Source organism: Hordeum vulgare, chromosome 7H, assembly GCF_904849725.1.
Source record: "Hordeum vulgare subsp. vulgare chromosome 7H, MorexV3_pseudomolecules_assembly, whole genome shotgun sequence".
NCBI classification, from domain to species: Eukaryota; Viridiplantae; Streptophyta; class Magnoliopsida; order Poales; family Poaceae; genus Hordeum; species Hordeum vulgare.
The window spans coordinates 301219204-301231590 of NC_058524.1; the positions used below are offsets into that span (position 1 = coordinate 301219204).

A 12387-nucleotide genomic window follows, 5' to 3' on the forward strand; every position below is an offset into this window, starting at 1 on the left:
CCCAGTGCTCGTGATAGAGGAAGATGGGCGTGCGGCGTACTTGACACTTCTCGAGGCTATCTCCCAAAAGTTGGGGAAATCCCGTCACTAGAAGCATCTGAGGTACGACGACCATCTACAAGGTTGTAGGAGAGGGTTAGAAAATTTTTGGTGGCTGCAAAAATCTCAAGTGTAAAGGTTGAGTGCACTACTCGTCTCGGCTATCGTCCATGCTACCTAAGGCTTCCTACAATCAGGATGGCTCTGATACTGGCTCTGTGGGGACCCCAACTTACGAGTCGAGATCACCGAATGAACGTGCTCAGTGATCCCAGAGATGAATGCTCACCGAACAAACAAATGCTAAATATTAAGAGTCTTACATCCGAGTACCGAATTATTACAACACATGACCGAATGGTCAAGTTCACAAGGTAGGGCCTATAAGGCCAAATCACAGTGATACAACTAGTAGCAGAAATCTTAGGGCTAAGCGGGTGCCCATGCCATCAGCCTACACGAACATGCATTCTGACTGGGAAGCGTCCTAGTTCGCAGGGGCGTCTCCGAAGACGTACTCTTCTCCAAATTCCGGTCCTTCCATGTCTGGTTAATAATATAACTAGTGGCAAGCCAGTGAGTACTTTGAATGTACTCGCAAATAGCCCATTATATGAACAATGCAATTGGTAGATTAATAAGTACTATGCAGTTTTGGTGGATAGTAGCTTAACTGTGAATAAAAATGTTTCCTGACGCAGCCACTACTTGAAACCCTTTTGCATTGTGAAGTTTAACTTCATGAGCTCCAGTTTCTTTGGGTAGCACAATATAGATGTTTTCTTGAATAATAAGTAGGTTCTCCAATCTGAATTATATGTATCCTCTACTGTTGGGAGGCTTGTCTACTCTAGTGAAATCTTTGAGATCAAGGTGCATAGAATTGATCACTGAAATTGAGGCTCGTTTAGATTTTGAAGACAAGATGCCTCCATTGGACCCTATGATGCTGCTCATCAAAATTAACAGCATGAGGCAAGAGGTTCAAGATGCTCTTGATACTACAAAGTATGATAAGTTGTTGCTGTCTGGTCTACAGGTACTTTATTCTATGCATTATACTGAATTGTTAAAGGAAAACTAATTAAGAATCAAAATGCAGTTACAATTTTGCACAGATAGCAATAATTGGCCACCCAAATGTTGGAAAGTCAAGCCTCCTGAATGCCTGGAGTAAGGTATATTCATGGATATCTCTCTATCATTATTTCTGTTGAATATTGGTCCAGCATACCTTTGTTAGTGTTCTATTTCGTTATTACCTTGCTTGTTAATCTTTGTTGTTTTCTCTTTTTATATGTGAAGTTACATGAGCTATATCTTATTGTTATGGGTTCAAGGCTACTTAAGGCATGGGGTCATTAACCAGCACACAAGGCAGCATGACGACAACTCTCTTAAAAATAGATTAGTTCGGATTGCATCCCAAAGATATATAATTGATCAACTGTCTCAAAATGTAAGATGTTTTTTGACATCGAGATTAATTAAGCAAGAAAACATGAGGGATACCATCCACTTTTAATACTCCCGTCCAAAGCACGGGCCCATCTTTCTCTCCGCAAACCTAGACCCGTAGAACTTTTATGATACTACCATTCTGCTGTGACTTCAAATGAACTGTACCAAAACTCCGGTAGATGCCTAGTGCAATGTGATTTAAGAGGATTTTTCTCAATATACTCTATCCTTCTTCTCCATTGTGTGTCATGCCCTAAGTTTATACATCGAAGGATATCGCAGTATAATCTTCTTATATGAATACTGATTGTAATCTATAATTCTACATACTTCATATGAATCACATATCCAATTGGATAATTTGATTTATTTGGTGTTGCATCCATAATAGTTGATACTGGAGCTTAAATGCTTAGCTTGCAGAGTGAAAGAGCTATTGTTACCGAAATAGCTGGAACTACAAGGGACATAGTTGAAGCAAATGTCTCGATTTGTGGAATCCCCGTTACCCTTCTCGAAACGGCTGGCATAAGTGAAACCGGTGACATTGTGGAAAAAATTGGTGAGTATTATTATTCTCATAAATATATAGTACCTCACGTTGGGCGGTACAAAACTATTAAAGCAAGATGATAAAGATGTGATTCTCAAAGTGTGAACTGACGTTGGGCAGTATAGCCCATCAGGGACAGGATCATATTTCCCAACATATATTTAATTTTGTATATTGAATAATGGTGATGGTGTTGTTAGTCTTGACGCCTATCTTCTGTTTTGCTCTAAAGCAGGTGTAGAACGATCAGAGACTGCTGCACTGGGAGCTGATATGGTTATTATGACAATAAGCATAGTTGATGGGTGGACTGAAGATGACACTAAACTTATCAAACGTGTCATGATTGATAAGGTACCATCAGTTTCATTTTATCAACAATTTTGTTGATGATGTCTGGTTGCCTGGTTGTTGGTTTGCATGCCTTCTGTTTGAAGTCCTCTCTGTCCCTTCTCGTCGTATGTAAATAAATTAGAGAGTGACTATTCATTTTTTTGTCTCTTTATTATGACCAGGAATGCTCAGGTTCTGCAGTGCCAATGGTTCTGGTTATCAACAAGGTAGATTGCACACCATTTTTTCCAGGAGAAGAGTTTGAGAAATTCAGCGGAATTTTCAGAAAACATGTGCACACATGTGCAGTCACTGGTAAAGGCATTTCTGAGCTAGAGAGCGCTGTAATAGAGGTCAGAGGTCTTGAGTCCGTGCCTTCCGGGGGACGACGGTGGACTGTAAACCAGGTAAACATCTTTGTACGCCATCAGTAGAAGCCGCAGTAGTTCTTCTCTTAGAATTGTTGCTTCAGTTGTTGCATGAAATATTGTTGACTTCTTATCCAATTACATTGTGTTGTCCAAAGACAACTGGAACAGCTCATGAGGACCCAGGAAGCTTTCACAGGACTAGAGTCGTCGATCAATGAGCAACTGTCCTTGGATTTTTGGACTATTGACTTGAGGGACGCTGCATTGGCTCTGGCAACAATCAGTGGAGAGGAAATATCTGAAGAAGTTTTGAGCAACATATTCAGCAAATTCTGCATTGGAAAATGATGTCTTTCATAATCATGTTGGTCCTCGGTTATTTCCGACACTTTTGACCATTGAGCATCATATGAAGTGGCATAGAACGATCTGAACAAGCCTGGTACGTATCCAAAGAACAAGCAATGAAATTGAACCCATTTTCTGGAAGGGGTCAAAGATCTATAGGCTTGGATTACTATTGTCACTGCCCTATAGATTTGGGTTGTATCGTTGTGTATTATATTTGCTATGGAGCTATGTATGTATGGATGCTATGGAACTATAAGTATATATGGATGCTATGGAATTTTGGATGTATGGATGCTATGGAATTTTGATATATGGATCATGAAATTTGTTATGCAACTTTGCATATATGTTATGTGTTGTGGATCAGTAAAACTATTGGGCACATACTATGTATTATATATTTGATATATATGTTATGTGCGGTTGAATTTGTGGTTTTGAAACAAAACATATATATGCCAGAATACCAGATACTAATGGAGCACCATGGGCTATACTAATGGCGCACTGCCTGGTGCTCCATTAGTATATATGCCCTGGGAGGCATACTAATGGAGCACCATGGGCTATACTAATGGTGCACTGCCTGGTGCGCCATTAATATACCAGATACTAATGGCGCATCATCAGCTATACTAATGGCGCACTGCCTGGTGCGCCATTAGTATACTAGATACTAACAGCGCACCATGAGCTATACTATTGGCGCACTGCCTGGTGCGCCATTAGTATACCAGATACTAGTGGTGCACCTGTGGTGCGCCATTAGTAAAAAATTCTAATGGCGTGATGCTAGTGGCGCACCTCTAGTGCGCCATTAGTAGCCAAAACAGGTGGGCCACTAGCAGGCCTTTTCCTAGTAGTGCTGTAGCAATCCGTTTACTTTGAATACTTATGTAACTCCAAACATTTTGAAAACTTAGTACAATCTGGGCAATTTGATAATAAATCTTGTGTAAAATTTTTTGATCAAAAGCATATTGTAGTGAATTTACAAAATTCCTGGACTAAGAGCGAAAGTTCTTGTTTTTCAGCAAAAATCAACTTGCAAACACCGTAGACCATCCCAAAGGTCTTACTTGGCTCAAACACTAACTAAAACAAGAAAACAAAATTATTATAGAGTTAATAATGTGTGAAGCAGTCAAAAACATAAGCAAAAACAAAAGCATAAAAATAAAATTGGGTTGCCTCCAAACAAGAGCTATTGTTTGACGCCCCTAGCTGGGCATAACAATTTCAATGATGCTCGCATAAAGGTAAATTACTAAAACATAAACAGAGCATCATGAATCACATGGCAAGCATACTTAAGTCTAACCCACTTCCTATGCATAGGTATTTGTGAGCAAACAAATTATGGGAACAATAATCAATTAGCATAGGAAGGCAAAACATGTATAACTTTGAAATTTCCAACACATAGAGAAGACACTCGATATAATTGCAATATGTAAAAGCATATGTTCCTCTCTCATAGTAATTTTCAGTAGCATCATGAATAAATTCAACAATATAACTATCACATAAAACATTATTTTCATGATCCACATTCATAATAGTCTTACAATCTTCCAAAGTTGTGGGATTAACATTAACTAAATTCATGACCTCTCCAAACCCAGTTTTATCCAAAAATTCATAAGATTGAACACTCTCCAAATATGTGGGATCCTTTTTACCTAAAGTTGACACTCTTCCAAACCCAGTTTCGATATCATATTCATCAAGAGTATTAAATAAATTATCAAGATCATAAGAAGCATTATCACTGCAATCACGATCATTGCAAGAAGTAGTGGTCATGGCAAACTTATCAAATATAGCATCCCCAAGCTTGTGTGTTTGCACATCATTAGCACAACTCATATTAATATAATTTATAACAAATTCATTGCAATCATGCTTTTCATTCAAGGAAACATCGTGAATCACTTCATCACAATTTACAGATTCACGAATCTCAAGCAAAACTTCATGGAGATAATCAAGTAAACTCAACTCACTAGCAATTGGTTCATCATAATTGGATCTCTTGAATAAATTAGCAAGTGGATGAGGATCCATATACATAGTTTTTTAGCAAGCAAAGATGCAATCAAATATAAGGCACATGGTAACACATGAAGACAAAAAGAGATGTGGCAAGAAAAGGGCGAATAAAATGGCAAAAATGTGAATTGGGGGAGAGGAAAACGAGAGGCAAATAATGGAAATGGAGATAAGTTTGTGATGGGTACTTGGTAAGCTTGATCTTGCAATGTATCCTCCCCGGCAACGGCGCCAGAAATCCTTCTTGCTACTTCTTGAGCTTGCATCGGTTTTCCCTTGAAGAGGAAACGGTGATGCAGCAAAATAGATAAGTATTTCCCTCAGTTTCTTGAGAACCAAGGTATCAATCCAGTAGGAGGAACAAGCAAGGCCACAATCATAGTACCTAGAAAAGCAATCAAACACTTGCACCCAACGCTAAAAAGGGGTTGTCAATCCCTTCAGGGTTATTTGCAAGGATGAGATCTGATAGAGATAGATATAAAAGATTGAGGAAAACAAATAAATAAATTGCAGCAAGATATTATTGGTATTTTTAGTTTATAGATCTAAAAGTATAATATGGAAAATAGACCCAGGGGACATAGGTTTCAATAGAAGCTTCTCACATAAAGGAAAATAATATGGTGGGTGAACAAATTATTGTCGAGCAATTGATAGAAAAGAGAATAATTATGAAGGTATCCAAGGCAATGATTATGCATATGGGCATCACGTTCGTGTTAAGTAGACCAAAACGATTCTGCATCTACTACTATTACTCCACACATCGACTGACTCCTGCCTGCATCTAGAGTACTAAGTTCATGAAGAATAGAGTAACGCATTAAGTAAGATGACATGATGTAGACGGATAAAGTCAAGCAATATGATGAAAACCCCATATTTTTATCCTCGATGGCAACAATACAATACGTGCCTTGCTACCCCTACTATGTCCCTAGGCGACAACGCAAGATTGAACCCAATACTAAGCACTTCTCCCATTGCAAGAATTACCAATCTAGTTGGCCAAACCAAACCAATAACTCGAAGAGACTTGCAAAGATATGAAATCATGCATATAAGAATTCATAAGAGAGTCAAATAATATTCATAGTTAATCTAAACATAAACTCACAATTCATCGGATCTCGACAAACACACCACAAAAGAGTATTACATCGGATAGATCTCCATGAAGATCGTGAAGAACATGGTATTGAAGATCAAAGAGAGAGAAGAAGCCATCTAGCTACTAGCTATGGACCCGTACGTCTGTGGTGAACTACTCCCGCATCATCGGAGGGGGCAATGGAGTTGATGTAGATGCCCTACATCATCAATTCCCTCTCCGGCAGATTACAAGAAAAGGCTCCCAGATTGGATCTCACGGGAACAGAGGCTCTTGGCGGTGGAAAAGGATTTTTATGGCTCTTTTTTGCAATGGGCGATATTTGGGAATTTGTAGGCCGAAGAATAGGGTTAGGAGACCTGCAGGGGACCCACAAGCCATGGGGGCATGTGCTCCCTGCAGGCTTGTAGCCTCCCGACAGGTGCCCATCCCCCTACTCCAGGTCTTCTCGGTTTCTTTTGGTCCAAGAAAAATCATTCCGGAGATTTTATTCCGTTTGAACTCCAGTTAATATTCCTTATCTGCAATACTCAAAAATATGGGAAAAACAGAAACTCGCACTGGGCTCTAGATTAATAGGTTAGTCCCAAAAATAATATAAAACAACATATTAATGCATACAAAATATTCAAAATAGATAATATAATAGCATGGAACAATAAAAAATTATAGATATGTTGGAGACGTATCAGGCGTGTGAGACAAGCCACCATTCCGATGGTCATGCCGATCCATTGTCAATGAGCCCGCGATCGGGGGAGAGAGAGGGGGGAGTGAGAGAGAGAGGGAGGGAGGGAGAGAGACAAAGACAGAGAGGGGAGAGAGAGAGACATAGATATATATGGAGAGAGGGGAGAGGGGGAAGAGAGAGAGAGATAAAGGGAGGGTGAGATAGAGAGAGGGAGGGATATATATTTATTATATATAGAGAGGAAGAGAGAGTAGAGAGAGGGAGGGAGAGGGAGAGAGGGAGGGAGAGAGAGAGAGGGACTGATGGAGAGAGAGAAAGAGCGAGAGATAGAGATAGAGATAGAGATAGATAGAGGGAGGGATAGGGAAAGTGAGAGGGATAGGGCGAGGGAGAGAGGGAGGGAGGGGAGGGAGGGAGGAAGAGAGAGAGAAAGAGAGATAGAGAGAGGGAGAGAGGGAGAGATGGAGAGCGAGAGAGAGAGAGATCGCTGAATGAACGTGCTCAGTGATCCTAGACATCTATGCTCACCAAATACACAGATCTTGAATATTAAGAGTCTTACAACCAAGTACCGAATTATTACAACACATGACCGAATGGTCAAGTTCACAAGTAGTAGCAGAAATCACACTGATACAACTAGTAGCGGAAATCTTAGGGCTAAGCTGGTGCCCATGCCATCAGTCTACACCAATAGGCATTCTGACTGGGAAGCGTCCGAGTTCGCAGGGCCGTCTCCGAAGACGTACTCTTCTCCAAACTCCGGTCCTTCCATGTCTGGTCAATAATATAACAAGTGGCAAGCCAATGAGTACTTTGAATGTACTCGCAAATAGCCCATGATATGAAAAATGCAATTGGTAGATTAACAAGTACAATGCAGTTTTGGCGGGTAGTAGCTTAACTGTAAATAAACATGTTCATGGATATGCAACATAAGCTAGATGGTATTTAGAAGAACAGGTTACATATATCAATATATCTGTTATGGGCTGAACACTCCAGGTTCTCGTGATATGCCAAGTCACCGAACTTGGTCATATCCACTATTTCTGAGATACACCATTAAACACACACACACTCACACTTGGTTTATGCGGAAACGAATGGACATAGTTTAAGTAGGATTTCCCAACTGTCCTTGACCATGGACACGACTATCCGAATAGTTTTGTACTCTGTAGAGGCTGTACGATGTACCCACGAGATCTGGGAAACTTTCGTGTCATCCATGACTCGCGGTATTTAACATAACAGAGGTAAGTACCCGATCAATGCCTTTCCCCTAACGATACTAGACAAAGAGGTCCACTCAATTGGTACCCAGCCCACATGATGTACGTCTTACGAGCACCGACTCTAGACAATATCATCCATGCGGGGACCAACGGTGTGCCCGGAACACGTAAAAACGACATAGTCGGCCTACCTAGCACGACCCCGTCATGAGAGTGACCACACATTACTCCCGTCACTAGTAATGTGGCTCTTTGCTAGCACCGACCAGAGTAATCAACAAATCCCATCCCATAAAGGGGTAACATGGTTGCAAATGTAAGGTTGGGACTTTCGACACATCATAAATCTATTCCCATTTATGAAAATATACACACACAAAATACCCGGTGCACACTTTCACCAAAAGTGGCCACCTAACTCATCATCACCCTCGGGCATTAGTGGCACTCGATGGGGTTTTCATAAACTTTTGATTTATACCATCATCATGCTCACGCTTCTACTATTCTTAGCTCTACTTGTCAACATGATATTAGCATGACCCTCATAGGTGGTAGGATTGCTCAAAATGCAAGTGCTCCGGAGGAGCCATCGATAACATCACTTCAATGATTACCGATACTTATGATCACATGCAACGGAAATATTTTCTCTACTAGCATGCAATATGACATATGCTCCGACATGGTCAATGGGCTTCTTGCCTTGATCAGCTAAGTATCCGGGGTCTTCGGGGTCTTCAATTCCAACTCGTTCGTCAAACGTGGTTTCTATCGTCATAATAAATAAAAAGCAATAACTTGCTCACTCAAAAACAGATTACAAAGTCACTTTAAAAATTATTGTTATTTTAAAAATACTTGCCTCTGGTTTTAGTGAATCGATTATTTTTAAAAGTATTTTAACAGAAGCAAAACTATTCCAAATTAGCCTTTTTAATTTTTCTAAAATAGAGAAGTTGTCCTACAAATTGTTTGACAATTCTATTAAACACTCCTCATGTTTAGAAGAATAATGGTGCAAGAATCATTAATTTGCACTGGTGAAATCTTTTTATAAAAATCTTTTAAAACAGAGTTTAAAAATAAAAATAAAAGGGCAACAGCCTAGGCCTGGCTCAGCCGGGGCTGGGCCGGCCTAGATGGCGAGCCAGCCTGTCTGCCCAGGTGCTCGCGCTGCTAGGTTCAAACTTGATGCATGAGCCCCTGCGGGGGCGCAAGGGAGTGGTGGATGGGCCACCGACAGGTGGGGCACACTTGTCGGGGTCGTCTTCCACCTCTGGACAAAGGGGAAGGGAGGCACACCGGCGTGTTTACCGACGTCCTCAGGCCCTAACAACGGCGGGAATGGGTCCGAAACGCCGTCGTCTACCTACTAGTGGTCGAGTCGACGGCGGGGGGGGGGGGGGGGGGGGGGGGTTGGCTCACCGGCGACGAGGGGGCCGCGGCGGAGTGGTTTAGGTCCACGGTGGGAATGGTGGTTACGTGCACGGAATCGATCGGGGAAGTGAGGGGAAAGGTTCGTGTGGTCACGGTGAGTGTGTAGGAGGGCAGAGAGGCGCGGGAACCACCGTGTAGCTGGAGATCGACCAGAGCTCGAGATCGACCGGAGCTCCAAGGCGGAGGGGCCTCGGTCGATCTCGAGCACCGGGGATCTTCTTGCTCAAGGGGGTGGCTAGGGAGACGATTGGGGCCTAGGTGGAGTGGAGTGAGGAGTGCTGGAGCGAGGGGGTGGCCTATATATAGGCCCGTGATGGTGCACCAGGCGGGAAGCACCGGTGGATTCAACGTGGCATGCACGGGCGCGCAGAGAGAGGTTGGGGTCGAAACCACGGTCTCAGGACATGGCTTTGGACCTCCGAGCTCACTGCAAGAAAGTGGGGAGTGAGGAGTGGCGGGCTTGCGTGATAGCGCTCCTCTGGCCGAACCTGGTGCATGGGAGCGCACGTCGCACCGGCCCTCGGTGCGGAAAAAGGAGGGCCCTTGGGGGCTGCCTGATGCAGTGGAGTTATGGGGGAGAGGAGGGACACCATGGGGAGGCTGGAACTTGCCGTGGGCGATCGCCCCCACCTCGGTTGCTCCCTGTAGCGCGCCAGAGCATAGCTTTGGCATGCCACGGCATGCTGGGGTGCTCTAGGTGCCTTGGACGCGTGTGGCGTGTCCTGGGCCATTGTTTGCAGATGCCTGGCTATTTGAATACCGTGGGAGCATCTGCTAGTCAAAGGAGGGGTGGTAAACAGATGCTGTCAGCCTTGGACTGAAGCTTAGATTGAGGTTTTTGGCTTTTCTACTTAGAACCAGAGAAGGGCAACTCGTGTGGAGTTGGGCATTAACGCTGGCCACCTAATAAGGGAGTTTGAGAGAAAGGGAATGGGTGTAGCTGGGGTTAAGTGCGGTTTTGCCATACTGTCACAAGGTGCTGGACAGTGGTTTGGGGTGGTTACACTCCACCACTGGCTATGAAACTTAACAAGACTAGGTTTGGTCCAAAAACATGAGGCTACACCAAGTTTGGGCTCCATTGGATAAGTTTAGCAATGTGAACTTGATATCACTCCTGAATGGCCAGATCTGTCCCTTCCAAAGGGAGTGTGGGCAAATCAAGTCCCACAAATCCCTTTTTTTATCAAAGGCTCCTCATTTGAGGTATTAGTCAGTCCTGCAAATTTCAGCTCCATTGGATAAACTTTGCTATGTAGAGTTGCTCTAACTTCATACTGGACAGAAAGGGTTTTGGAATTATTTGGTGACCCTAACCACCTTGGATCAAGATGAAACTTTATATGGGCACCAAATATGGCTTAGGGAGGTCACTGAAATTTTCTAGGAATTTGTTGAGAATATTTCCTTTGGAAATATTTCAAAAGGTCAAAACAGACAGAATAGGTTTTAGGGTTTTACTCAATTATTTTGAATATAAATGGGGGTTGAAAATCATATGTATGGAAAATATATGTCCTCTGGGTATCTACAAATTTTCTTAGATTTTTCTAAGGAAGAAAAGTATTTTTCCATATAGGAATATAATTTCTGGCCTTAGAAATGGACATGCAAATAAAATAGGAAAATAATTTATAAAATATTTATTTATGGTTTTAGGTAAGCTAAATAGTTTTAAAACCAGATCACCATCTTTGGGTGAAAGTACTCCTTGGTATCAAGGTCTTGTAGTGCAACCCAAAGCAGGGTTTGAAATAATCCGAAATGCGAAAAAGGATTTTGAGAATATTTAAGTTATGAAAAATATGGTTTTGCTAATACACAATCAAGCATACAAACATACAATGACAACCATAACACTCACATCTTTGATTTTTGAAAAGTTTTAACAAACTCACATTTTTGGACTACAGTAACAGTGAAGTGAAAACAGGGTGTGACAGAGGGAGAGGGAGAGAGGGAGGGACAGGGAGGGAGGGAGAGAGGGACCGAGATATAGGGAGGGAGGGAGAGAGAGGAGAGGGGTAGAGAGGAGGAGAGACAGGGAGAGGTAAAGGGTGGGCGAGATGGAGAGAGAGGGAGAGGTAGAGGGAGAGGGAGGGAGGGAGAGAGGTTGAGCGGGAGAGAGAGAGTGGGAGGGGGAAGTGAAGGGAGAGAGAGTGAGAGAGGGGAGAATGAGAGGGAGAGAGAGATATATAGAGAGAGTTGGATACATAGAGATAGAGGGTAGGGACAGAGGGAGGCGGAAAGAGAGGGAGAAAGATAGACGGGGGAGGGCGAGATAGATAGGGAGGGGTAGAGGGAGGGAGAGAGAGAGGGAGGGGAGGGAGATGGAGAGTGAGAGGAGGGAGAGGGAGAGTGAGAGGTAAAGGGGGAGAGAGGGATGTATAGAGAGAGGAGGGAGAGGGAGAATGAGAGGTAAAGAGAAAGGGAGAGGTGATAGAGATAGATAGATAGATAGATAGATAGATAGATAGATAGATAGATAGATAGATAGATAGATAGATAGATAGATAGATAGATAGAGAGGGAGAAGAGGTAGGAAGAGAGAGGGAGGGGAGGGAGAGTGAGGTGAAGAGAGAGGGAGGGGCGTGTGGTGGGAGGGAGAGAGGGAGAGAGAAAGAGAGAGGGGGAGGGAGAGAGTGAGAAAGAGAGAGATGGAGGGAGGTTGAGATAGACAGGGAAGGGTAGAGGGAGGGACAGAGAGGGGGGAGGGAGGGAGTGAGTGAGAGAGAGGGTGGGAG

General features: G+C 42.8%; 1 protein-coding gene across 1 annotated transcript; it reads left to right on the top strand.

The window, feature by feature from the left end:
- Positions 1-856: 856 nt before the first annotated feature.
- Positions 857-3105, top strand: LOC123408789 (tRNA modification GTPase MnmE-like). Its single transcript, XM_045101832.1, has 6 exons — positions 857-1078; positions 1158-1217; positions 1924-2062; positions 2289-2407; positions 2569-2789; positions 2907-3105. The coding sequence occupies exons 1-6, from the start codon at positions 857-859 to the stop codon at positions 3103-3105; spliced, it is 960 nt and encodes a 319-aa protein (XP_044957767.1).
- The last annotated feature ends 9282 nt before the right edge of the window (positions 3106-12387 follow it).

What these genes read in the sequence shown, in the direction of transcription:
- LOC123408789 (XM_045101832.1), top strand. Translation starts at nt 857, where the DNA reads ATGTATCCTCTACTGTTGGGAGGCTTGTCTACTCTAGTGAAATCTTTG. An exon ending in TGTTGCTGTCTGGTCTACAG is followed by an intron (nt 1,079 to 1,157) that starts GTACTTTATTCT and finishes AATTTTGCACAG; the next exon opens with ATAGCAATAATTGGCCACCC. An exon ending in AACGTGTCATGATTGATAAG is followed by an intron (nt 2,408 to 2,568) that starts GTACCATCAGTT and finishes TATTATGACCAG; the next exon opens with GAATGCTCAGGTTCTGCAGT.